This window comes from Gnatocerus cornutus, chromosome 9, assembly GCF_029298725.1.
Source record: "Gnatocerus cornutus isolate USDA-ARS CGAHR chromosome 9, icGnaCorn1.1, whole genome shotgun sequence".
In the NCBI taxonomy this organism is placed as follows: domain Eukaryota; kingdom Metazoa; phylum Arthropoda; class Insecta; order Coleoptera; family Tenebrionidae; genus Gnatocerus; species Gnatocerus cornutus.
Window position 1 is genome coordinate 5,338,400 of NC_142241.1, and position 27,865 is coordinate 5,366,264.

Sequence of the window (27,865 nt, forward strand, 5' to 3'; positions counted from 1 at the left end):
TTTAACAATTATATTAATAGAAAACAAGGCAATTTTGCTCATAATTTTCTTAATTTGAAGAAATCACGTCTTTGATCCAGTCTTTATAATACTCCGCGCGTGTGTACACATCTGGCAACCCTTCCGCGCAACCTTCATTGAGAGAATACGATATAATTCCTACAAGTTTCCCATGATGTACCATCGGTCCCCCCGAATCTCCAAAACAAGCCCCATATCCAATACCCCTTACAATACAAACATGTCCCGGTCCTCTTGTAAAAGTCTTATTTGAAGCTTGAGCTCTAGTCTCGCATTCTTTAGGAAATAAAGTTCTAACATCCAAATATTTCAAATCGTTTGGTTCTTCCTCGACAATGGTTGATCCCCATCCAATAATGGTACTTAAATCATTACCTCCAACTTTATCAATAGCGATAACTTGAACTAAATCATTGAATTGAATAATTCCGTCGATTTTGATAAGACCGATGTCATCGTGAAGACGTTCCATATCGAATCCTGGGTGTTTGATTAATGTTTTTGCTTTGTACGTCGTACCACCAGTGTTCAGAAGGTTCCGACCAAGATTGTTAAGTATGATGGTTGTAGAAGCACTGTATTGTTAGCCAGGTTGCTGTAGACAATACTGATAAGAAAAAATCTCGAATGAAGAATACGTACAGGAGACAATGAGCTGCTGTTACGACCCACTGATTATTGATGATGGAAGCACTACCATAACGACCGGTGTAAACATCAGGGATTTCCACGTGAAGAGAGACTATAAATGGAAATTGACCAGGTTCGGCGGACTGCCCACCCACGATTCTAGGAGATGCCAAAATTTGAGTGGAAAAGAAAAACAAAAATAGAACCGCTGCGAGGACTTCCATAGTCGCTTAGAGCATATTAAACTGTGGTTCGGATGAGCTGTTATCGCCGTTATCATTGAGCGATCCCTAGAGACTTGAAATTAGTGCTCTAATGATCAACTGCTCTAATTAGCTGTTTACATCGTTCCTATCACATCCCACGCATTTCCATTATCCCCCGTTTTCAACGACACCGTCTCTTCAATCCTTTTATTTTGTAGCGCTCATCCTTTTGTTACAAATCTACAGAGACCCGACACAAACCGTGTCTTGTCTCAAGAACATATGGAAGTGCATTTGAATTTGACACGTATTTGTTTTAAGAAATATCAGTGAGAATCCGTCTGAGTAATAAATTTCCCACCGCATCTAAGTGTAAGTCTTTCCCTAAATGGTATTTTCCTTTTAAAACTTATTGCATTGCGAGATTCCTTCATTTACTCCCGTGGGAGATTTATTACGGATGGACTTGATGGTTACATTAACAATAAATCATCCAGGAGCCTGGAAAAATCCTAATGACGGAATTCCGAGGTGGCACGAAAATTGAATTTACATAGTGGAAAACATGGAAATAGGCACCGAAAGTCTGTCTTTATTTTTAAATTGTTTTCTTTGATCCTGAATTAATGTGGATAAACAAGAATGAAATTGCTCACAAACAAATTGAGAAGGCAGATCAGGACATGAGCACGAATGAGTGTTGTTTGCATTGTCTTTATTCTGGAGGAAACTATTGTAATTTGTGAGGAGCTGGGAGTGTCATCTAAAGCTCGAAAAGATTGAAAGTTCAACGAAGCTGTTAAGAGATTTAATTCTCATGTGATGTGGACAGGTCTGAAGGCGATTATATGGAAATATATTCATAAATCTGGGTGTTGAAATCAATTGATTTAAGGTATAATAGGGTCCAGAGGTCTGTTTAGTTTGAGACTCAACAAGCTATTAGACGAGAAGTTATCGTGGAAAATTATTTGACCCGTCGTTATGACTGAGATTTTAGTGCAATTTTTGATCTAGGCAAATATCCAAACATACCTTCACACTGTATAAATAAAATCCGTTCTTTAGTTTTGGCAATAAATTGAATATTTATCGTTCGTAAAATTGCTATAAAATTGCCGTTGATCAATATTTATAAATTTACACAAAGCTTTACAAATTGGCAGCTATTAAAAAACGTGTTCTAAAGACGTTGTTACAGTTTATGACAAGCCGATAATCTCACGGAACGGAACAGAAGATCGATCGGTTCTAACCCTCAGGTAACCATCCTTTCTCTCCTCTATCAGTGTTATCCCAACATTAATAACTTAGCAATTCTTACATTCATCTTCGCGCTCTTTGGCTCATTCTGTAGAAAATCCAATCTCTCGTTAAGAGATAAATCACGCGTCGAAATTTCCTGGAGATGAATTCCTGATTTATATTTGCGAAGATGCATGAGCGGGCAAGATTTACAAAATATGCCAACGCTATTAATCTCGGAGACATGGTAAACATGCACTGTCCACATCTAGTTTGACTGAATGCCTTGTTTTATCAGTGTAAACGTCCTTTGCTTACATTAAGATAGAGCGAGTTATTTGGAAAATCTAATAAGTTTGCCAAGTTGTGTCCTATTTCTGCGCACTTATTGCGTCAGGAGAATACCTTTTCTATAAAAAAAGACAAATCGATGCTATCCTGAAGAGTATTGTTTACATGAGGGAAATGTGAACAAACTGTGGAAAGTTATACCAAGCAATCAGAGATCAAACAGGGCATTGTCAATAATTTGACGACTTTTCCAAAAGTGGTATGAAATAAATCATCGAAGGGTGTCGACGTAAATAGAAAGTCTCTGAAAGGATTTCAGCTCCACTAACTTTGTTTTCCTTCTTTTTTTATTCATTAAATTTGTAGGAAAACCTTCATTTTTCACCTAGCGGTAAACACGAAATTAATAAGTACAGAAAATGTCAGAAAAAAGATGAAATTATTCGAGTGGAAAGACGAAAGACAAAATGAACTTTCGGATAAAACCAGGGAAAGTAAAGCATTCCGAGCGTAAATAACTTTGGCTGACATTTTCAATTTACTATGCTCACGTGAGACGTTGGTTACTATTTTAAACATGAAACAAAAACGAAAAATTCTAGCCCAGAATACTAATTCTTCGACTGTAACATTCCAATCATCCAATCACAGCGCCATTCTCATCAATGCACCTGCCATGTACCAACTTTGAACTAAACGTTTGTTAATATTAAATGTGCGATATCAGAAACACATATGAACTCGATTATAAACCCATTTGATTTCGTGATTAAATTAGTTGCGATGCACGATGCTAGAGAGCGCTACCAGACAGGAAAATAGTATTGATTAACCATTAGAAGGTGATATAGAATCCTGGAAAAATGTACTTAACACGGAAGTTAATCTAATAAAAATGCCCCCGTAATTTAATTTAGGGAAATTGCACTCGCTATGTAGGAAAATCTGGGAGAACGACTGCAATACAATAACCGTTGCACGTTGCATTAGCAGTGAAGCAAATGCGGAAGTCGAAATTGGTGCAGATAACATGTGTTTATTTTATATTAAATGGTAAAAAAATAATTGAATTCTTAAGATCTGACAATTATTATAATTATTATATAGTTATTTTTTAAATTAAAAAATAGAAAATTTAAAACTGCTATCAGTGTTATCCCGGCGCATCCACCATTTTCACCAAAATTTAATGTGGATTTTTCAGGTTCGCCACTAGCTTCTTTTCTATTTTTTATCATATGGTATAATAAATCGATTATCACGACGCATCCACCATTTTAAACAAAATGTATAAATCCTCTCTGGCTCTCCAAGTCGTCCAGCAGCTCTTTATCTATTCCCATTTATTTTTATTTGTATCGATCGCCATTGGTCTTTATAACAGGTGTAGAAATTCGCATTTAATCAACAAATTTTTAATTCAAATTGCGCTGTCATGTTCTCGACGAGTTCAGAAAGTAATTTAATAAACTTTTAATAAACGTATCCCTGCTTATGTAACCTTAATTAGAAGAAAATCTGAGATCTAGTCGAGACGAAAATTATTAAATTCGCTTGCAGCAGTAAGTCATAATCCACGTGACACAATTGTGCTTTAACGAACATTAAAACCTTTTTAATTAAACGAGTCGCTCATGTGAATAAGAGTGTCCAAAATATGTCACAGGCTTTAATATTTGCAATTTTCGCATTTCTTGGTACGTTAACCTCTCATCTATTTTCAGGCGCTGAAATTTGTCTTTGTGAAAAACTTCAAAGTCCGGTCGCCGGAACCGGAACAGGAACATTGCTCATTTCTACCGGTGGCCATTAAATGTTGACAACCACAAACATTTCTTATTGAAGAAGGATATTGTTGTTTGCCCAATAACTGTGATGGTATTTAAACATAAATTCAAGAGTGGTGTTAATGGTGAATTATGTTTTTTAAGCAATCATGTTCTGAGTGGTGAAACATAATGATAAATGAAGGTGGGTACCTAGAGAAGCGACTTGCAGGCTTCTAGAGCTTTGCTATAAAACACATTAAGCTTAGGCATTTCCCGACTTTGACTAATCACTAGGAATTCGGGATGTTATAGTGAGCTTACAAAGGGACCATTATGGATAGAATAGGGCATTTAGGGCAACAGGCGTTGGGGAAAAAGTGCACACTATGTAACTTCCAGATGAGACTTTGATTATGTTTTCGTGGATCGAATTATATTTTTCAGCTTTCTGTTTCGTAAAACAAGCAGAGCGTGTAAGATTAGTAGTTTCAAATGTCAGCAAAATATACGCAGAAGCTGTTACAAAAGTGTATAGGTAAGGACAGAACGCGCTCTCTTGCTCTGGTGATTGATGGGCGTGTAGATAGATATTTCAGGATCTCAGGAAATTAACTCGAGTTGTGGTCATAAGACGTATTTTATCAATGAGAGTAAAATCTAATCCATTTGAGAATAAGTGGGTCTATTGTGCTGCATAGAACGGAAATTACTTTTATACGGTTCATTCCACGTTTTATATTGCTTTTCTCATTACAATTTTTATGACTTTATTACCCTTAGGCACAACTCCAATTTTGTGCTAAATTTTGAATGTGATCATATGGAGGCATTGATTGAAAGTAGAGTTGCTTCTATTAATTAAAATTAAATTGGCCCGAGTTGGAAACTTGGATTTCAATTAAACTAATACAATATTAATTTATAGGTAAATCTCTCACCCGCAACCCCAATCGCTCGATTCATTGAAAATCTGTCAGAGTTAGAGAAACTCTCAATTACTATACATTATAAGTAGCATAGCGCTTCTGGCATCAGAACAAGCTACTCGTAACAACTTCTCATTGCACTCTGTGAACTAATTACGTACCTCAACGATACTCAACCTCTCTAACACGAGTCTGCATCATCTCGATAATGCATACTCAGTCCCATTTAATTCCATTGATCGATTATAGTGCACACTGCTTAAACTAAGCTCCTTGTTCGCAAATCCCTCGAAAACAACAATTTTATTTAATGTAAGAACACACTCGGGACTTATGAAGGATCTCGAAACGAAATTCCATTTCCTGTGTTTAATAGTTAATTAAAAGCTTTTTAAATTCAATCAGTACACTTTGGATTCAGACTCCCTCTTGAATTACCCAAGTTTGTATTTTGTGGTGAGTACATTAATCACTGTCACTGCGAAACTCAATATTATTTTCGAGCTTGATTAACTTCTCTTTCTGTATCGTAACCTACTTAATTAAGAATTTTGATAGGTAGAGGTGGAGGGATTGCAGGAACAGGAATAGGGAGCGCACGAGCGAAAAAAGGGCGGAAATTGCTTTTGCGTTTTTCAAAAAAATACCTATTTGTCAATTATGTGGATTTTTGGAGAAATCTGTTTCTGAATTCTCTTACGTAATCCGCAAGAAAATTTCAACAAAAAATATAACAAAGAAAATAACAAAATTATTCGCATCTACCAGTTTTGCAATATAGATACTTAAATTTATTTTAAATCCTGTGAATATTGGGAGAAAACCACGTTTCTGTTTTTAAATAAATAGCATTAAAAAGAAAAATAATGAAAGCCCATATATTTTAGGTTGAAATTCTAATCCTGGCGCATTCACCTTTTTTGCAACATTTAAATCAACGATATATTTTTTTAGTCTGGAGATATTTCAAAAATCTGCTAATTTTATGTTCACCAAAATGAAAGCCACAAAACAACATTGTATCTATTTTTGATCGATTCTGTGTTTATCTGTAATTTTTCACACCTCAAAACACTGTTTTCTACAACTCCTGAACAAGCACAACTTTGCCCTGACCTACCCATCACTGCAATCATTTCCTCCACCCCATCATCGCATTACTGACCACATTTCTGCCAGATATAACACAACAATTTCATCATTTTCGCAACAGTTTGAGCGAACAAAGTGAAATAATCTGATTAAGACTTGATTAAGATGATAATCGTGAAGCATTATGTCGTAATCATGGCAGACCTAAGTGAGTTTGAAGGAGGTTTTAGTCTCATTTAAATTTGGTTCCGGAGGCGAATTTCCTCCATAATCGCATGATTTAACTTGTCCCGAATTAATTTCACCCTATAATTCCTGCTCGTATTTGTCATTGCATTTGTTTACCGGAAGAAGTCATCTTATTAGCATACGCATAATGAAGTCGGAACGTTTTTTAATTCTGTAGATAAAATTGTCATTCTAAGATGGTTTTACCTTGTCTAGCGGTCCAAACAAAGGTATTAGTTTAGTTCCTGAATTTCGTGTCCTTGGAAAAAGTGTTGTCATTTTAACACTTGACGATAATTTCTTTTTGATTACAGTGTTAATTACTATAAGAGTACGTTAAGTGCACTTCACCTCATTTTTTGCTCGCAGAATTGACAGTGACATCAACCTTGCAACTCTGTAAATTGTCTCACCTTGACTTGTTTGCCCCGTACGCAATTTTCTACATTTCCGATGCAAATGTAAAACGGCTTTAATGGCAGTAACATTGACTTAGTTTTCCTTCGTTTAATAAGTTCCACACCTAAAAAACGAGCAATGAAAATTTAATTTTTCTTAGTGGTTACCACTGAACTTGAGCAACCAGTGACATTAAACTTTTTATTTGAAATTTCTCATGGCTTATGATTTTGATTACCTACCTATTATCCTATTAATACAGACAATATTTTAATCGCAAATGACAGGCTGTAGTTGTCTTCTCAAATTAATTGCAAAATGTGCAAAAAATGACACGTTAGACTGTTTGGATTATAAATCATAAACCAAGGTAATGTTAATGTTGAATTAGGCAATTGAAACTATTATTGTTTATAACCAGTATGACAATGACCGCTTGTTACCTTGATTTATTTTTGTTTTTTTTTATACAAAATAATTAGAAGTATCTAAAGGCGGTTTGACACGATAACATTTTTTCTCAAATTTTTACCAATAAAAATATAAGAATGTTTTTTTAAACAAATATTTTTATGGCAAACAGCGAGATGGAAAAAACTAATTTTGCAAAAATACTAGTTGCAAAAATATTCAAAAAATTCACAAATAATTTCACTATTCTGTTCAGTAATAATGCGCCAAATGAAGTGAATAAACCACAAAACCGTCATTTGGAGGTTAACAAACAAAAAACATATTTTTGCATTAATTTTGTGACAAATCTTAAACGTCAATTCGCAAAAAAAATCTTAAATTTGAATTCGTAGAAATTTAAGAATTTATTTTCAAACAAATATTCTCTTGGCAAACAGCAAAAAGGGAGAAATAGTTTTTGCAAAAATATTTACACAAATATTTTATAACATGTTCTAAAAATTTACAAATAATTTCACAATTCTGCACAGTAACAATTCGCCAAATGAAGAGAATAAACCCCCAAACCGCTTTTTTTGCATTAACTTTGTGACAACTCAACTAAACGTCAATTTGACAAAAAATGCTCAAATTTTTATTCGTAAACGTCTCAAACAGCTTTAACATAGACCAAAAAAAAAGAGACATCAAACATCAACTATCCAGAAATTTAAAATTAAAGAATCAAGAATTTGCATAAGCAGCATCGCAATTCTGAAAACTTAAATCCGTTTCATGTTCGTACGAAGTAAAAAATGTAAATAAAATTAAATAATTATGTACAAAATCACGGCGTATAAAACACAATTTTGCCCGGAAAGTAATTTCACACTTTGACATCAAACAACGAAACATAATTCAAACAATAAACACTTGAGAAGACCATGCAAATGTTAGCAATTCCACTGAGATTGTCATTAGAATATAAATTAGGCAAATAAACGTAAAATTCCCAACTTCAAGTTTCCGCAATATGAATCATGATGACATCTTCAACACTGACATTGGAGACTAGTAAATATATAAAAACTGCAAAAATTCAAGATTAAAGTGCGTTAATTACGATTGGTTATAATTACATCAATCATATTGCAAAATTGTGACAGAATCATGGTGAATAACCTCTTGACTCTGAAAACGCACAATACTTGTATACAAGTTTTTGCCAAGGATAACAAATATCGTGAATGTATAAATAAAGAACTTAAAATATTTCGCTCAGTTTATCGGCAACGCATGCTCTTCTTCTTCGTTATGAGTCCCACCACCCAAAATGAAAATCAAACATGTTTCATTCGCAATTCTGACTTGCCAGATAGTTCTAAGTGAATGTCAAAGAAACAACGTTTGTAAGACTTTTAGAGACTATAGAACGATAGACACTAATCCTAACTGCTACTACAATCCAGATCTTGAAGCGGGACCGGTGCGTGTTTTTTTGACCCCTTTGTAATCGTAATAATTGTAACAGCCCCTTGCAGGAAGAAATAGTAAAACGGTATGGTTTTCCTTATGAAAGTTACGAAGTTACAACCCAGGATGGGTACATCTTGACGTTGTTTCGAATACCCCACAATGGTAGTGATGTTTTGGCAAAACGCCCAGTGGTTTTCTTTCAGCATGGTATTGCCGCCGATGGCCTTACGTGGATGGTATCAGGAGCCGACTCTCCAGGTAAGTTTCCATGTAACCATGAATTTGTTCTATTTGCCAAAAACGAAGGTTCCCAAATTAAACTATCACCGACGAGATAAATTGATATGACATTGGAACAATAGATTAGCTAGTCAATATTACGCCATACTAAAGGGGGTCACTATAAAATTTTATTTTGCTGGCTTCTCACACCTTGACATTTCAGTTTTCGTCTTTGCAAATCGTGGATATGATGTGTGGATCTCAAATTGTCGAGGCACGGAATTTTCATCGAAACACGTGAAATATACACCGTACGATCGCGAGTACTGGATATACAGGTGGTTTGAAAACTCTCTAGGAAGAAACTGATCGAATTTTGTAGTTTTCACGAGTTGGCTCTTTACGACCTCCCGGCGATGTTGGAATTTATCGTACAAAAAACGGGACAAGCGGGAAAAATCACGTATGTTGGTCACTCGATGGGGAGTACCATGGTTCTGATTTATTCTTCAGTGTTACACGAGTATGCGAGAAAGAATTTGAAGACGGTGATAGCACTAGCTCCTGTCGCCTACATGGACCACGTGCGGTCTCTTGCAAGGACGTTGGTACCACTTCGGTACTTAATCTGGGTAAATTATTTCAAGTCATAGAAAATCATCTCACCAATTTTCTTTTAGGATCTTTTGTCTTCGGTGGGCCTCTATGGAATCGGACCAAACGTTAAATTTAAAACAGATCTCTTGGCACGTCTCTGCACCAGCTACCCTCTGATCTCAATCTGTGCCAGAATCAGTGGCATTTTAGCCGGAGTCAACCCCAAAGAATCCGATGAGGTAATTTCCCACGATCTGCGCGTGATCTAACTCAAAGTTTTAGGGTAGTTTCGCTATAGGAATACGACGATTTCCCATCGGTGTTTCGTTGAAGACAGTTTTCCATTATGCTCAAATTATGGCGGAGAAACGGCGGTTTCAGTATTTTGACTACGGTCCTGATTTGAACCCAAAATTGTACAATTCGTCACTTCCTCCAGAATATCCTCTGTCTCAAATTAGTGTTCCTGTTCATCTTTTTTACGGAAAACGCGATCTTTTAGCGACAGAAAAGGTAACCTTCTAGATATGAATCATGTGAATATCCTAAATATAGAAAAATTACCTCCGTTAAAAAGTTACTGACCGTCATCAACTATTTAATGGTTTCAAAGTTGATGGTAATGAAATGAACTTTAATATAAAATTTACAGTTATTTGCATAATTATAAATTTTTTATTAGCGGGATAAACGTCAAAATAAATCTCCACGTCCCACGAAAAATAATAATGGAAATGTTGTTCTTCCCCTAGAGGAATTTATTATATTTGGTATAAAAAACGCGTAAAAAAGTAATTATAATTGTTGGAAACACGCCCGGAGACAATAATTGTATTTTTATGTAGATAAGTAAGATAAATAGTTACATTTTGTGATACTGATATGGTTAAAAAAGGGTAAAACTTGTGAAACTTGTAATGAGCTCAGGTTGAGCGGGATTTTTCCTTCGATTCTTGAAACGTTCTTTGACAGGTTCTGCATTCTTACATTCTTTTGTATAGAATCCCAACATATTTCCTGATTTTTTTACTCTTTAAATGAATATAATACAAAAATTCTGACAATTTTTTTTTAGGACGTATTCTACCTGTACGACCAACTGAAAACGGAAAAATCAATCCAAGAAGTCCGGAGTTTCTCTCATTTGGATTTTCTTTCGGCTGTGCACTCTTCAGAATTTTACAAAGAAACGTTATCTCGGTTTTTACAACAAAACTAATTCTAAAAGTTATTTATTTTTAATAAAAAGTATCTCATACTCGAGACCTCCCTTCAAATCCAGCAACAAGATAAATTTGCAGCAATTAGTGAAACAAACCGTGCATTCTCCTTCATAATTACTCACTGTCTGCAAAATTATCATACCCACTTATTATAACAATTATTCATAATGCTTAAACCAAATTCAGGCTGCGGTTATTGCGGAAAGACGGAATCTCAACAGGAATTCCCCACTGGGCCTTTCTGTATTACGGAAGTTACACAGGCCCGAGGCTGTTAAAACTAAACCTTTACACTCAAAGTCGTGGTCAAGAGTTAAGTTTGAAAAAAGACCAATGTGAGAGACAACAAAGCATATTGGGGTCTTGGGGTATTGATTCTACCTCTACTTTAAAAAATCTTATCGCTTCCAGAACGCAGGAAAAACAATGGAGAAATCATAAAACGGATAATTTCCAGGACAACACACATTGAACTGTGTGATGTGGCTTTTACGAACAGTTGTATCTGCCGATAAGACCCATTGAGCATCTGATTATGTTCGCTTGAGTAACCTCCAGTTATTGAGGTAACAAAATTCCTTCGCTTCTTGTTCTTAGAAGGCTGTCGTTTTTAACAAGACCGCATTTCAACGCGACGACAAGTACAAGAAGCTCTAAAGTGTTTTTCGTCTTGTCGGTGTTTTTATGCCGACCAAAATTTGAACGATTTGGATTTTGAGCGCTTGATCCTATTTTGATCTTAAGCCGAACGCTTTGTTCTTATGTAAATCGCAATGTTGTAAGTAAACAACTCGTGTAAGAAACAATTAGCACTTCTTCGCAGGAAGACAACTAAGAGAGTGGATACGAGTTTAAAAAGGTCAGTGCCATTATCAGTGATGACAACATTAAGAATCGATTTCAACTACATTGTCTTCTTGCAGATTTTATTTACCACTGAAATTCATAGTCGGAATAAGTAGACATAAAATGCACTCCAAATTCGACAAGAATATAAAACTTCGATGTAATTTCAATGATTCAATTTCAATCAGCTACAACTGGATTGAAGTTTGAAATCTAAATGAAATTATCAACGGAATGCCGCAACAACTATTGATTGATTTGTAGAAATAAATTCACCTATTTTCCAAGTCAAATACCAATGTTAGGTGGAGACAAATAAAATTTTGTTGACACTCTTCAAGTCAGTTGATTATAATTTTAATATCACTGTATATACAAATTTTAATCTCATTTTAATAAGTTTGTGGTTATTTTTGTGCTAGTATTGATAAATACGACCTGATTTCCTGACATAAATTCAGTATTTGTTGTGCTTCGTCGCTTCAAAATCAAACCTGTAATTTAAAATTGATTATAATAAATATTTAATACAATTTTATTTACTACATTTTTGCTAAACCATCTGCTCGGTTTGTTGATAAAAAGTTTATTTTACTGGCACCAATCTGTTTATCATTTTTATACCTGTAAATGAATAAACGTAGTTTTCGCCATTTCGTGTGTTTTTTTACACGTGGAGTTAAAAATGGAGAAGAAAAAGTGTCTTAAAATCACGTTTGATGATAAAATTCCACAGTATAGTACCTGGAGCCGTCTCTGTCCCCACCGCCCTCCAGTAAAAGTATCATTATAAAATTTTAATACAATCTCAGTAAAAAACCTTTATAATAAAACTCTAAGCACACATTTCGCCCCTTTCATCACTACACTTTTCACCTTAAAAAATTTACTCCATTCATCGCGTTTAATTACTGTCGTCATAAATTTCATTTACAGTATAGATAAAAAGAGCCTGAAAAACTGTAAGAATCCAAGAAATAACAAACACCGCACTTTTCCCGACCATCCTCCCTCTATTTTGATGAATTTAGGTGAGTGTTAGCCATTATCCTGAAAGATTCTTAAAATCCTTCCTGGATGCTGGCACCAACTCTCTCTTAATTGCTTTTATCGCGGAATCTTTTCAAACCTTCGAGTCCCAAAGACTTCCTTCCATGTCAGCTCGCAGAGAAAATTACTCATAATGCTTATGCAGGTGGTGCAAGCTGCAAAATGAACCGTAATACTGGGAACATAAGCTCAGATTTTATAACTAAAGACAATGACTTTATCGTAGTCTTTGCGACGACCTACATTCACGAGGAGCACATTGTACCGTTCACGAGATTGAGGATTTTATATGCACTTATATATTTTCTAGATTAATACGTTCGGATATGAAAACTTTGGTTCAATGTGTTTAGTAACGATAAATTCGTGGAAAATCGTTAATTATACATAGTTGCAAGTACGTGCGATATTGGAGTTTTCAGTTGGAAATTAAAACTGCTAGTTTTAATAGGAAATGTCGAGTGTTCGCATTGCTGTTTTGATCATTTTTGTCGTAAAGATATGCGCCGGTTTTAATATCTACAACAATGCATGTGAAGATTACAGTGATTATCCGACGAGGTTTTGGAGCAGCGGATGCTATTATAATCCAGATGTGTTATTAGACACGGTGAGCAACAAATTCTCGATTTCCAATCAGACAATAATGAAAAATTCAGCCCACTCTCATCGCCAAACATGGATATCGTTTAGAGACCCACTCTGTAACTACTCGTGATGGCTACACTCTAACATTCTTTAGAATTCCACCAAGAAACGATTCATCAAACAAACAACCGATTTTTCTGATGCACGGGATACTTCTCAATAACGGAATTTGGGTGTGTTTTGGTAACCGATCCTTAGCTTTTAAGCTCTCCGACCGAGGCTACGACGTCTGGTTAGGAAATATGCGTGGTAACACGTTCGCAAAGTCACACAAGCGTTACAACACATCGGACAAAGCGTATTGGAATTTTAAGTAACTTTCGAAGATACAATCAAGTTTAAATTAACGCCTCATTTCAGTTTGGATTCTTTGGCGTATTTCGATGTGGGGACTCAACTGAAATTTATCGCAAATACGACAAAAAAACATATTGTCTATGTTGGGTATTCGATGGGTACAACGTTGGCTTTTTTATATTCTGCTGGATATCCATCGGAAGTTCGGAATCTTTTGTCGGGGATAATTGCGTTGGCGCCGGTGTTGTATTTGGAGGATTCTTCGTTAGTGAACGACTTGATGGCCATTGCCGGACCTCTCAAGGTATTGTCTGCTGATATAAACACTTTAAGATCTCGACCAGAGATCTGTGCTGCGATTCTCCAGTTCAAACGTAAAAATAGCCAATATTTAATACTTTTCAAATTAAGTTCTGACTCGTAATGTTATACAAAACAATAAAGATTCTCTGAAAACCTGGAATGTAATAAATTTGCTTGTTTTTTAGAGAGAACTAGAACGCCTCCAAATCCACGGCGTCTTCTACCACGACCACACCAACGAAGCGTTCGTTCAACTTTGCTCCACGATCCCTGAAATTTGTACAAAACTCCTGAAAATATTCGCTGGAGGCTCAATTGACCACTTATCTCCCGTCAGTTGAAAGCCCTCGAAAATCCTCCAAATAACAGAAAAATTTCAGGCCGACCTCTTAACACTTTTCAGCCACGCTCCCGCAGGAATTGGCGTCCAAGTCCTGAAACACTACCACCAGTTTGCTAAAACAAGTCAAATAACTCGATATGACTACGGACTTGTGAATAATTTGAAGTACTACCGTTCAGCATACCCAACTCGTTACGACCTGAATCATATTAAAGCGCCCGTGTTTTTATTCCACGGAGCCAACGACGTTCTGGCTACTGAGAAGGTGGATTTTTTTAAGTACGAAACTTTGGTTTTATTCCTTTTGTTTCAGAGCGTACGGATGTTGTATAGAGAACTTGGGAGTTCAAAGAAACGTTTGCAAAGTGTGCCCAGACAGAACGACACAGCGGGGTTTAATCATGTAGACTTTTTAATGCATCCAAATATTAGCGAAGTTCTGTATGCAGATGTGTTTCGGATTCTACAAGAAATTCCGTTAAAGCGCGGCAGACATTAGTCGCGAATTATTTTTCAGCCTAGTCCTATAAAATGTAACGAAAAAGAACATTAAATTTTATTTTAATGTTTATCACCTTGTGGTAGAGCGTTCGACAATTTCAAGCCATTTGGAAGTTTCATTTCTTTTGTGATAGCATTTGAATGGCTTTCAAGAAAATAAGCGATCCTTGTAGTTGATTTCCTTCATTTCCTTTCAAGTTTAAAACATCACGTTTTAGAGAGGCAGTCCATCTGCTTGCATTGTAAAGCGATCTCGCACGGCTTTAAAATAGATTTTTTCTTCTTCCTTTTAATTTTCATATATTTTCCATCACTCATCAAGATGGGAACTAAATAAACAAACAGACTTTAAAGGCTTAAGACCGATCCATAAAAAGTGTTTATATTCGCCCGAAATTGGAAAAGTTAAAAAAAATGCTGAAAATGCAAATATGATACATGTGTCTCGGATGTTGTTGTAATAAAATGATGCGTTATCAACGTTTCAGCCCTCACTACTGTATGTAATTTAGCCTGAAAGTAGTCCCATGACAATGGGCAAAAACAGCTAGTAATATTAATGCTCCGAGTAGCTACCATTACGTGCTAAAAAATCAAGTTTCCCAACTCGAATCTAAATTTTTTTCTTACTTAATCGATAAAAGTTTTCTACGACTTGAAGAAAACTCGGGATAAATTATCTTTGAGATAAAAACATTAATTTCTGTCCAACTCTCTTTGAAATCTTTTCTTTAAACAATCGCTCAGTTGTGTGATTTGTAGTTTCTAAATTTAAACTTTGTTCCATTTTTGCCGTGTTCCGTTTATTTTAGTTTGTTCTTATGGCATTGTAATTTTTGGCATGTGACTGTCAGTGCTACCAACGCAAAAACTGGTGTTTCTTGCATGATTTAATCAAAGAATTGTGTCTGTCCATAGTGTTCCATTTCAGCTGGAAATTTTGGGATAATGACAACCCAATTAGTGTGAATATTCCTGCATTGGTCGCGAAGGACAATGCGTCGTCACAATGTGAAACGTTGATAGTCCAGCTCCACAAGCCATTAAACTCCCTAATTGTAACCAACTGTTTTGTTACCAACAAAAACCATTTTTTCCCGTCATTTCCTCGTCGTTTTTCAGTGATATGAATGATAACAAAACTCCCCATCACATCTCTACCTGCTTAAAATAACACCTCCATCACCCTCATCCCCTTAATACGTTATGGAAGAGGGTAGGTAGAGTTCGGGCAGGTCCTTCTCCACCCTCGTGGTTATAAAAGAGTTGAAAGAGAGGATTCTGTCAGTTTCGCGCATGTCCTTCTATACACAAAACACAGTGTGTGAGAGCGTCTCGACGCTCTTGCATCAGTCAGTTGTTTCGTTGGCGCGTGGCTCTCTAGACGTGCGGATAGACGCCGGCGCGTCCTTCAAGACGACGTCGTCTCGTTCACATTCTGTTCATTCACCTTTCGTCACCTGGTTCTTGGCGCACCTTCAACTGTTTTGTGCGTACGTCGTCGCCGACTCGATTTACGCGGACGAAAGGTAAGATTATAAATAAACACTGAAATCGAAAGTTGTTTGTTGTCGCGACCGAAGACAGCGTGCCATTTAACGGCTGGAAAAAATCGCTATCTATAAAAGAAATGCATTATTTATGTAACTTTTTTACGCACACTTTATTACTGTGTTGTTCTGCAAGAGGCGATTTTATTGAACTGAGTTTTTCAGGAAACGCGCCCAAACAAGAAACGCACTTTTTTCCAGTTTCTGGAGGATATTTCACGTGAGATTCAGCCACTTTGATCATGTAAATGGAAAATATCGAGTGGCGGCTGTTCAAGTTTTTTTTTACGAAAATTTCATCGACGGATGCTTCGCTGTCAACTGAATTTATTCAGATATGCCGGGAGGAGTCCCGAGGTGACCGCTGCATATTTTCGACTCTTGTGCATAATTTTCCACAAACCTTTCATAAAAGAAAATGCTGTGTGCAAAATCTAAAAATACAGAAGAATCACACATGTACACGAGCATAGATACATGCAGATGATCGAAAAAATTTAATAATAATAATTTATTGCTGTATTTTCCTTATCAGAGATATTGCCAGAGGCGTACTGTCCTGGTTATGAACCCAATTCAGTTACGTTTTAACCATTTCTGGTATTGGTAGAAAAAAAATAAAAAAGTTAAGTCTTCTCCTTCTTTTTTTAAAGTTTTAACAACTTATAAGGCCCAGAATTAGAAATCCTAGGAGTGCCTTAACGATAAATACTTTTTGCTATTTTATCGGACAAATTTCAACTAAAACTGAATTAACCTCCAAATCAAAAACTTAAATTAAATTTTGCCTGTGGAGCTTAATTGTGGCCACCTGTATATGTCCTCCCTTTGTTATGCCCGTAAATATCACGTATGTTTATCCTTTAAACCCGCTCCGCTGAGAAAATCCCAATTGTCAAGTATCGATAATCCTTATCGTGCCAATTTTTATGCTGGGATGATTTACACCCACATATTGCGACCTCAGCATTTATTCCAAACCGAAGAAAAATTCAAATTATTCAGACGAAAATGGACATTAAAATAATGTCAGCGACGGTATAAACATAACCCGATAAATTTTACGATTCCTATTATAGCCAAATAATATGCTCCCGGAAAGTTTTCCGTTAAAATGATCCAGTGATTCGCAATAAACTGGAATATGTTGAAATGAACAAATTGAGTTTGGCATCTGAAGAGTTCTTTCGATCGGATTGTTTCCTATCCCTTGGTAAAAATTTTCCGCACGATTTAATTTTACAAAGGTCGGACCTTGTTCATATTGGAGTTTTTACAAATGTCCGAAAATCCGTTTTCCGCTGAAAGGAAAATTAAATAAAAATTTCCTTTCAAGAGTGTAGAATAATTTTATCACGTGATAAAAGTTATAGAAGTAATAAGTTTAGCTGTGGTCGAGGGTGTAGCGCCAGATGTTCGGGCGTAATCTGTCAGTTTTTTCCCCAAATCACTATGTTGACCCCACTGATTTGACAATGTCGTGACTGATACCGGGTAATGATAGTTTTTCGGAAAATACAGTCAAGAGTCAAAGGCGGCTCATTAGTCGTGTTTGATGTGATTTACACGGAATTGATTATATTCGGGATTCTGAATTAGCGGTTATTTCCAGTAATAGATTAGTGCGTGCATGTTAAAGACCACGAGAATGTGACACGATTTTTTATATATAATAGGAAGCCATTTTGTGGCTAATTAAGCAATTTATCTTGCCACTGTGTTAGGTTTCGTAACGCCTGACACAGGTGCTCTTAAGTATATTAATTAAATCATTGAAATTATTTCACTAACAAGGTAAATTAATTAGGCTTACCTAATCGAATAAACATGGAATGCATGCTGTCAGAAGAGACAGATTTTTCCCGAGTTCCTCTCGGGCTAAAATAGATTTAAACAAGGATTAGAGTGCCTACGCCGTTTGTTTTTTAACTTATAATGAACGTCGCTTCAAAACTCTGAAACTTCACCTCGATTTATACTGTATAATCTTTAAAGTTAAATTGTAACATAAAAGCGTGTGTGCTGCATAAATTAGGCTACAGTCCACATTTTCCAGTTACTGGATTTGTGGCATTCAAAGAAGGACTTTAGAGCTCTTAAGCTCTGCTTTCATAAACTATCGCGCTTATTCAAATAATTCAAGCTAAGCATTTGAATGAGTTGCACATCTATACGTTTTATCGCAAGAGGTCTTTTGGACATTTTGATTTAAATGGTGATCTCTTTGGGTAGAATAAGGGCAAAAGGTGACTTTTGAAACTCGAAGAAGATTTTTAGAAAATCGTCCGTTTAAAGCCCTCGAGTTCCAGACAATATTAACACCTACTCTCCCTGATTAAACTTGAAAATATCGTCTCGTTTAAAACGTAACTTAAGCGGTGCTAAAATTATTCAGCATTACTGATAAATCTGGTATTAAAATGTATAAGCTGGAAATAAGCTGACAGATACCTAATGGCGTTTATTTTTCAACGTCGGAACCAGCAAAAAGACGCAGATTTAGGCAGGGCACGTACATGAGAATTGGGCAATGTGACAAAGTCGTTGAAGAGAAAATTTAGGATCGGAAATTAATGAAAATATCGACTAAAGTACAAATGTTTTGATAAAAGTTTACGTTACCACCCATCACGCCGTTCCCAATCCATGCATCATTTTTAACAAATGGAATGAATTACGAATAAAACTACAAGAACACAAAGGAACTTTTCTGAGATAAGTTTCCTTTATTTGCTTAAGAGCTTTGAAACTGTCTAGTTGAAAAAGTCAAATTCCACGACTAGATAGAAATAGGTTGCGATAAAGCCACAATTGCGACGATGATTCCAACTCTAGTGCTTTTTCTCCTCGAGTGTTCTGAGAACTGAGATTTTTAATTATTTTAAGTACACTTCATTAAGATAACGATTCCTAAGCAGGTCTTTGTTTGAATGGTTTTGGGTGTCGGAAATTAAAGCTTGTTAATATTTTTCTCTGGCTATGGATTCCACCAAAGTGCGTAAATATTTACCAATTTCTTACTGCGAGAATTCTTGGACGCAGCGCAAACAATTTAACCGTTTATGCAGCATTCATTGTTATGGATTCTGAAGTTTATGGATCATAAAAAAGAAATTTACGTTTTAAAACCCTTGTAACTACGTGAAACGTTATTTACATCACAATGCTCTACGGTTTATGTAAAAATAATATTGTTTCAACAGCGGGATAATGTTAGAAATTTATTGCTGTGACCAACGAAAATTTAATCAGTTAACCCCGAAGATATTGGTTGTAAAATTGTACAGGGAAAAGCTCCAACATTGTATGGAACTCGTTGTAATTTTTATAAATAAATGGAAAAGCAGCGCTTTGTTGAATTTCGTGCAGGAAAATCATTGCATATTCATAGTCTGTCACATAATTAATTTTATATAGTGACCCTAATATGTAAAGAAAAAATTTATTACTGTACATTAAGATAAATTTATCTGGTGTAAATAATTTACATTTCAGAACAATCGTGTTCTAATCCCTCACTATTGTCCGAGCTGAATAAAAGGTGCGTTTTTAACGACGCAGATCCACTGATACGTTAACATTTTCCAGTTAAGCCAACTGAATGAAATTATTTATGTCCAAAATCATGATAATGATCACGTTCAAAGCAAAGCTTAATTTACTTCGGAAAGTATTAATTAAAACCATAATTAGCCACTGTGCTGGCGTCAGAAACAAAATTAATTTTTCCACTTTTGTAATAAATTATTTCCGACCAAACGTAACTAATTTTCGTACACATTCACCAGAGGCTCTGATATTAACATCGTTTAAATCTTTATTTAACATTGCAGTGATGCGGGGAAACTCGGGTCTGGTATCAGATTTTATGCGCATTGTGTCTATGGTAGCTTTTTAAAATAGCACTCGAAGAAAGTAGGGCACCTTCACCTTGGAGTTAAATTGTTTGAAAACCCAAATTTATGTCGTGTCTTCGCGGATTTTAATTTGGAGGAAAAAAGCGAGAGAAACAATTAGTTGAATGTCGTGCTAACCAAGCCATTTTCAGGTAGATTTGGAGCGGATTAGCAAAGTGGAATTTTTAGGTGGTTTTTAATTAGGGCTGATCTACGATGTCGAGATACGAAAACAAGTTGTGGTGTCTTGAAGTTGACATGAAAACGTACGGAAATTTCTCCAATTTCTGACATTAGAATAAAATTCAGCGACCCGAAAGTCCCACATTCCATCATTTCGGATGTATAGCTTTGACATGGTTTACCACGTCTGCTTTCTGGTGCTGATGGTGATACGATAAATCCACTTGTGTACGGATTTGCCATTCAAGGGTAACAGTAATGTTAGCAGCATTAGAATTTCTAGCAATATATTCGCTAACAGTACATTTATGAGACAGTTAAAATCCCGAACTGTCACAACAGTAGCTGCGTCGGTGCGCACCTGAAATGCTGACGCTGTTACAAAAATAATTGCACTGAACCGAAGAATATCCGTTTAATTTTAATGAATATTCAAAAGGATTTAATCACAAAAAAGTGCCTCATTTCAGATTAGACTCATCATCAAAGGCGTTTGTCTCAAGACAACACTTTCAATTAAATCCGCCACTTTGTTTCAATAAGATGCTTTGTTTATTAAATTTGGATAACGCTGTTTTAATTAAGTCGCGTCCCCTTCGTTTTTAAACTGAAGAATTCCGATCACGAGGGAAAAATAAACTGGTTCCCACGTTCTATTTAGACTTCACTGTGTTGAAAAACATATTTTCAACTTCACGCCTGAGCCTGTTATCGCTTTTGCAGAAATGAAGACAAACAAGGAGCTACAACCGTATTATCGACTGATAATGCCAGATGCTACATGTTTACATCAATGTTTTAATATTGCTCTAATTCTGGTTAATTTATCACTAAATTTTCCAGCACACCCGACCAATTGAATCAATCCAATTTTTTAATTGAGCGGATTTTTATTTTGTTTATTTATGTTTCCTGTCACGATTCTAATGATTGGAGCTCGAAATTGAGAAAAACGAACAATTTGATTTTTACGATATCGGCGTTTCATTTCTTTCCTAGAATTTTCAATGTGCGGGTGAAATTGATTCGTAATATTGTTCAATCAAAAAATCATTGCTTGCAATACGAAACGTTGGTCTGGCAAACGCTAATATGAACTAAAGCTAAATAAACAAAGGTTTTTCCGTCATTACTCGAAATAATTTGAAATAAAACACATGAATGCAGTATTTATAGACCGCTGCACACAATCCTCTAACTGTGATTTCAAATTTTAACAATTTATTTTTATTCATTTGCATGGAAAATGTGTTCAGCCCCAATATTATTGGAAACGAAGCTTATTAAAATTTGTATAATTAATTTCATTTACGGACGGAAAGGAATTCAAGTTGAAAAATACGAAATACCTGGAAACTCGCTTTTATTTGTGCTGCATTTTTAACGTTCCTCACATGCTAGTTTTAATATGTGAAGCCCCTCAACTGTCCCAATCTCTTTTAAAGGATTATCTCGTAAATATTTACGCCGGTACAACTAAGCAAAACGGTTTAACGCCAATAAACTTCATACTCAGCAAGGAAATTCGCGCAGCCCCTTTGACGTTATCCTTCATCTAAACGACTAGTGGATAATAAAACCCGACCATTTTATTCATATTTCCAGATCCAAAGCACGATATAATTATTATAACAAGTGTAAAATGGAAATGGTGGAACGTGGGTGCAATCTAGAAGAAATGTAATGTGTGAAGAGAGAATGACGATAAATAAATCTAAGCAATGGATGCCTCCACAAACTTATGAAAAAATTTATTAAGCACGTTGTTGAGGGTTTCATCAGATCCATATTTCCCTCATACACGCTACAATTGTTCCACCAAGAAAATAAAGCGATAATTTCGAGCGATAAATTTTCGAGACTTTGATGTTTCTTTTAATATCTGTTTCGCCCTCAAACTTTCCTTTATGTAACTCAATTCCCGCACGAATCCTTTCGCAGAACGTAAAGGATTAACAGTTATTCGCACTATTTGCAATTGTAATTGGTATTGCCGATAAGATGTATCACTATCAAAATACTCGCCTGCTATGCTAATTTTGGAACATCGTTAAACATCTATAATGGCCCTAAAACATGCGAGTAAAAATCGACGTGATTAGACGTTTAACGAGGCGAGATTTAGGGTCTGGAAAATTCAACGGTCCAAGAGACTAATTTTCAATTTTTACCCCGAAAAAAGATTCTGCAAACAGATGATCTACCACCGCGCAAGTTCAACTAGACAGAAACAGTGACCTAGATGATGCCGAACAATGACCTTAGAAACTCCATGGAAGGGCTAATATGGATTCACGCCTCAGACACGGGGCGAAAGAACACCGATAGAAGGACAACCCAGTTAACATTGGTCCGAAATTATAAATCAATATTTACGACATCTGCTGTGGATTTTCGCAGAATGGACAATGAAATATTAATTGCTGTCTCCATTAAAAGTGATTTAGAAGCTGAAACCGACTTGCTTACAAAAATCACATCGAAATCCGAAAATGACGATGACAGCCACGAATTAATCTCGAAAATTATTTTCCTGTCAAGGGCCAAAAAATTTATGCTAAAAGGGCCGTTTATTTTTGCGACCGAATGATTTGTTACCATATTCATGTAAATAAAACAGGTAATTTTGAATAAACTCCCAGATATGGTGGAAAAAAAGCTGTGATTCAACAATTGGACAAAAAAGGAGATGAGATATGGAGGTTAATAATTCAATGAACATGCTTTCGGGGCTGATAAGACTGTTTTTCCTGTTTGATTGACATTATTTCGGATTGTTTGTATTTTGATGCTATCTCAACAAAATAAAGAATATATCTGTGGTGGTGGGAAAACAGGAATGGACAATATTGGTTCAGATAGTAGATTTATCATCGAATGGGTATTGGTTTATTTCGTAAGTTCTGCACTAAAAATTTTGCCGCAAATGAAAGTTTTTTAAAAAGCCTCTAAACTATTATAACGAAAAGAATTGATAAAAATTACACATTCCCTCCGAAACTTGAGCTTTAAAGTGGTGTAATATTATCGAAATTTCGGGATTGGATTACTAAATATTGAGGCCTGTATAATGATTAGAATTACATAATGGTTTAGACATTATTAGTTATTAGTGTTATTACCATCGACGTTTGATCCTGTTATAGCTGGGTAATTCATAAATATCCCCAAATAGGATCAAGTTTGAATTTCACTAAAGAGAAATTAATGGCACTGTTTTGAATTATTTGCACAAACTCATTTCCCCTAAATTATAGAGAGGCCCACAAAGCAGCTGAACAGTGTTTGTTGTATTTTCCATTAAAAGGATTAGATATTTTGTCTCTAGTAAATCCCAAAATTTGGTGGTTGTTCACGTGCTTTTTCCACTTTTTATTTTTGGTTAATTAATGAACTCGAGAAATTTTCAAACAAAATTAATCACAATCGCTGAGTAATTGTGCACCTGTTTAGATCCATTGGAGAGTGTCATGTTCCAATAATGTAGCGGATAGTGCAAATTAATTGGCCCCTGATAGCCAATCTCGAGAAAATTTCGATATTATTCATTTATGATTTATGAAGTTTGCGATCGAAATACAGATATGAGAGTGTGAAAAGCTTTACCAGTAATATTGTAACTGGCATTTCCCCTCACTTCGTTTAATGAAACTCTTGTTCTTTGATCATAAATAAAAGCGTCTTAACCCCCGACAGAAAAATGTTAAGATTTATTTACCCAACTGGGAAATGTGCGAACTTAAAATTATAAATTCAAAATTGAATTTCTCCGCCGCCTGGCTTTACTTCAGCCCTAATACAAACATAAAAATTCTATTTCACATTCAGAAGATCAGCTGCTTTTCCGATAAATGTTAGATTTTTAGAAATATCATCTAGACAAGTGGCGAAAGATGTAATAAAAATGTGAACATCTGTGTCACTCGCAGTAAATGTTTGAATCGTTGAGCTGTAAATATCATACAAAAATCTTATATTAAATGAAATTCACGTATCAGCCTGAATATAGAGAGGATATTTCATTCGCCGTTATGCTTTACCTAATGATAGCCAATTTCTGTCAGAAACAAGAAACTAACTCAATCGAAAACAACTTCCATGGGAGATGCGACACTCCCTATAATGTTGGCACGAATAACTCGCGTCTGATTTTTCTCAGTATATCAGCGGGACTGTCTTATTAAAGTTTTTTGGTGCAGACAACAAAAAAATCATAAAAAGTGAAATATGAATTTTAGCGTGGATTTGAGATTAGAAAGTTTGCCCTTCAAGCTTTCGCAAAAAAGTGCAATTAATCCCCGGCGTCAAAGCTCGCTAATTCAATCTTCAAAAGTGCTCTAATTGCTGCAATAACGAACGAAACCGCAGAGAAAAACTCTTGTTACTCTCACAAAAAGCTAATTTAGAATGCAACAAGATTAGCATTGTAAATTAAAAGTGAGCGCAAAGTTGCGTCAGTTTATGACTTCCTCAGATCCGCGTTCAACACTTGATCGATTTGCGTGTCGTTGATTGGGAGCGTAAAATTACAACATTAAAGAACACGCACAGTTGTCGTTAGATTTTTCCACAGTTTGTGTTAATAAAAATTTTGTAGATACAACGATAAACAATTTTTTCAGGTAATCGCTTTGTTGGGTTTAGATAGGAGATCTCTCATTGGCGTCATTAATATTTTTAGAATTTTATATTGGTTTTGAAGCGTGGTAAACAAAACCCACTTCAGCCTCGTCCAGCAGATTATGTTTAATCTACAATTGCAAGAAAAAGTAAATAAATTCGCGGAACGATCGCACCTGCATTCATTCCGCTTACAAATGGTGCTCTTAAATGAAGTTTTCTCTCAGGAGTCCAGTAACAAATGATTGTTAACTTCCTTTTCGTTCCACAATACCCAAATTTATGAAGTCTATGTCCGCCCACAACGAAAAACTGCACAATACGTGGGCAAAGTTAACATCGATTTTTCTATTTTGCTATTGACATGGCAATGTATACAACCAGGGTGTGTTTTTATTAGCTTTATTGTTTCGAGAGCGAGTTAACATCGATGATATTGATTTAGTGTGGTCACAAACTTTCAATCCAAGTGTTTACTGAAAACAGCGGGTTTTTGCAATTGCCCATTTTATTTGTGGACGTAATTCATTCAATTTGCACTTGATTGGGCAAAACATCATTCGTTCATTAATCAAGTTCAATTTTATTGGAAAAACGGGGGAAGGTGTGGACATGAAGAAAAACAAAAAATAGATGACTCCCAAGTTTGATTATCTTTTGTGAAATACGTCGAGTGCTGAAATTCAATTTCGTCGGTTTTTTGCAGATGTAATATCACGAACTCAGCAGCTATTAAATGTTAAGTTATTACATTTATAGATGAGGACTTTAATGTAGATATGAGCTTGAAAATTTCTGATTACACTGTCCTTTTAGCGGCATGTATTTTACATAACGAAGGCTCAACTTTATGACATAATCATGAGCAGCCCTTATTTTGTGCACGCTCGTAAAAATTAATGAAATTCCAAACGAATATTGACGTTAAGTTCCAGGTAAATAAACCTGAAATAATTTGCTACCGACAATGAAAACTTTATTAACCCCAAAATAACTCATAAAAGAACGAAATAAATTGGTTTACAACCTCGAAAATATATTGTCGCTCTGAAAGCCATCATTGTTGTTTTAGGGCTTCAAGAAAAACTTCCGAGACCGCGTTAAAAAGCTCTTAATTAGCAGCAGTTGAAAATGTTCATTAAATAACCGCTCCTAATTCCAAATAATTTGTTGAATTAATCTAAGAAGATCCTCAGCGAGTCCTTCATTACCACATATTTGGCCACTCAAGCAAAAACCCAAACGTATTGTCCCCAGTCCCTCTTTATATTTGCATTGTGACGGAAAAGTGTTGACTCCGGAAGTTCAATCGAATTCGAAAATATAGCAGATAACAATTGGAACAAGAAAACAATAAACTTTAATTTCTTCACATCAAAGACTGGAAACCGCAAAGACTGGAAACTACAAAATTGGATTCTTACGAAAAAATGTTGGCATCAGAGTTGTGCGATAAATTCGAAGAAATTAATTACAAAGTTTTAATCGGCAGGAACTATTTTTAAGTTCGTGGCAGTTTTTCTTTGCTGGTGGGGTAGTAAACAAGTAGGAAAAATCCCAGGAAATTGGCTTGTATTGGTTTTTTATTGTAGAAATAAACTGCCATTTTTGATCAAGCTCAAATAGTAATTTGCACTATTATTTCGTCCTATAATTTACCGTTGACACTGTAGCTTCAAACCGCATCTATTTCCCACTATTTACCACAATTATAACTTCCATTAGCTGACTCCAAAATGAAAATTCACTCTAATTTCCACGTATGAATAAAAAGCTTCCTGTAGCCGAATTTAATCCAAACTGAAATCATTGAACAAATACTTGTAAATTACGAACGTTTCATCTACCCATTCGGATTGGGAAAGTTTATAAAGTGGCGCCACATCAAAGCAAAAGTAGCTTTAATTATGGATTCGTACCAACTTCCATTAACCGTATAACACTCGTACTTGAATGAGTGATTATAATTTTCAGTAGACACCAAAGTTTCTCTAGTGAAAGCTTTCTTGGTCGAGATTCTCTTGTCTTTGATCCAAGTAAATATTTATGATTAAAAAACTATCGCGGCACGATTTATTTTGGCACAATTTCCATGTAGATTAATAGCTGTAATCTCGACCACCGACATATTTTTTTCCAACAGAAATAGCGTAGTTACCGGTTAGTGACTCTCAATTTCCATTTTATTCGTAGAATCAAAGAGATAAAATCCAACAAACAAAACTTTTCCATCAGACGAAAATATTCGTAATGAACTAATCATAATTCGATCTGTTGATTCGGACTAGTAAAACCTGAGATTCGAAATCAAGGTCGAGTTCATTACCCTAAAACAAGAGCCAGGATAATAAAGAATTCCAGAAATCAGTCCATTGTTTGTTGGCTTCATTAGGATTCCACCAACTTTAAGATTTGTAATTTTTTCTTAAACCCCTGCTAAGCAAACTGTTAAAACCAACGTGGCAGCTACGACTGTGTATTGAATTTCGCGTCGTTTATCAAGCAGATTTTGTCAAAATAATTAATTACTCTGCCATTTAAGTGGAGGAATGGAGTGAAAGCGATTTATCCCTAACAAAAAAATGGGCCCTAGCAAAAAATTATGCTGATGGATATTAATTTCTTCGCCGTGAAACAAAAAGTGGGTGTTTTAAAGTCAAATGATCTTTTGTTTGGAGGAAAATCCAATTAGTTTTCCGGTAAGATAATAGTGAAAGTGTTTTTATTCAAATATGGAAAAGTGTGTCAAAGGTGGAAATCACGAGTAAATTAGGGGGAAAAAGTGGCGAGTGGCAACAAATCGTTTTTGTAGCTCTGACGTGCTTGAAAAGGGAAATGTATTCTTTGAGCTGGAAGTTTTTATTCCTTTATGAAGACGTCCGGTTAGGCGGCCTGACACTCCTTACTCGA

The 27,865-nt window shown here is 35.5% G+C and overlaps 3 protein-coding genes across 3 annotated transcripts; 2 read left to right on the forward strand and 1 right to left on the reverse strand.

Annotated features, from left to right (window-relative positions):
• Window positions 1-8: 8 nt before the first annotated feature.
• On the reverse strand, window positions 9-908 carry LOC148168077 (chymotrypsin-1-like). The gene is made up of 2 exons (XM_088046170.1): window positions 664-908; window positions 9-596 (listed from the first exon to the last, which is right to left on the reverse strand). Exons 1-2 carry the CDS (start codon window positions 873-875, stop codon window positions 50-52), a joined length of 759 nt encoding a protein of 252 aa, XP_087902296.1. The 5' UTR covers window positions 876-908; the 3' UTR covers window positions 9-49.
• Window positions 909-8,486: 7,578 nt separating this feature from the next.
• On the forward strand, window positions 8,487-10,714 carry LOC148168078 (gastric triacylglycerol lipase-like). Its single transcript, XM_088046171.1, has 7 exons — window positions 8,487-8,686; window positions 8,742-8,934; window positions 9,122-9,236; window positions 9,281-9,530; window positions 9,579-9,734; window positions 9,778-10,008; window positions 10,571-10,714. Exons 1-7 carry the CDS (start codon window positions 8,534-8,536, stop codon window positions 10,712-10,714), a joined length of 1,242 nt encoding a protein of 413 aa, XP_087902297.1. The 5' UTR covers window positions 8,487-8,533.
• A 2,004-nt stretch (window positions 10,715-12,718) lies between these two features.
• LOC148168079 (lipase member K-like) lies at window positions 12,719-14,704 on the forward strand. The gene is made up of 9 exons (XM_088046172.1): window positions 12,719-12,728; window positions 12,760-12,875; window positions 12,925-12,990; window positions 13,066-13,224; window positions 13,274-13,575; window positions 13,623-13,863; window positions 14,048-14,194; window positions 14,243-14,470; window positions 14,519-14,704. The coding sequence occupies exons 1-9, from the start codon at window positions 12,719-12,721 to the stop codon at window positions 14,702-14,704; spliced, it is 1,455 nt and encodes a 484-aa protein (XP_087902298.1).
• Window positions 14,705-27,865: the final 13,161 nt, after the last annotated feature.

Bases quoted from the DNA above. Each gene is read 5' to 3' on its own strand.
- LOC148168077 (XM_088046170.1), bottom strand. From the start codon at position 875: ATGGAAGTCCTCGCAGCGGTTCTATTTTTGTTTTTCTTTTCCACTCAA. The intron at 597-663 runs GTACGTATTCTT...CTAACAATACAG, and splicing joins ACAGCAGCTCATTGTCTCCT to TGCTTCTACAACCATCATAC.
- LOC148168078 (XM_088046171.1), top strand. From the start codon at position 8,534: ATGAAAATCAAACATGTTTCATTCGCAATTCTGACTTGCCAGATAGTT. The intron at 8,687-8,741 runs GTGCGTGTTTTT...AGCCCCTTGCAG, and splicing joins CAGATCTTGAAGCGGGACCG to GAAGAAATAGTAAAACGGTA. The intron at 8,935-9,121 runs GTAAGTTTCCAT...TTGACATTTCAG, and splicing joins ATCAGGAGCCGACTCTCCAG to TTTTCGTCTTTGCAAATCGT.
- LOC148168079 (XM_088046172.1), top strand. The intron at 13,225-13,273 runs GTGAGCAACAAA...TGAAAAATTCAG, and splicing joins CAGATGTGTTATTAGACACG to CCCACTCTCATCGCCAAACA. The intron at 13,576-13,622 runs GTAACTTTCGAA...GCCTCATTTCAG, and splicing joins AAAGCGTATTGGAATTTTAA to TTTGGATTCTTTGGCGTATT.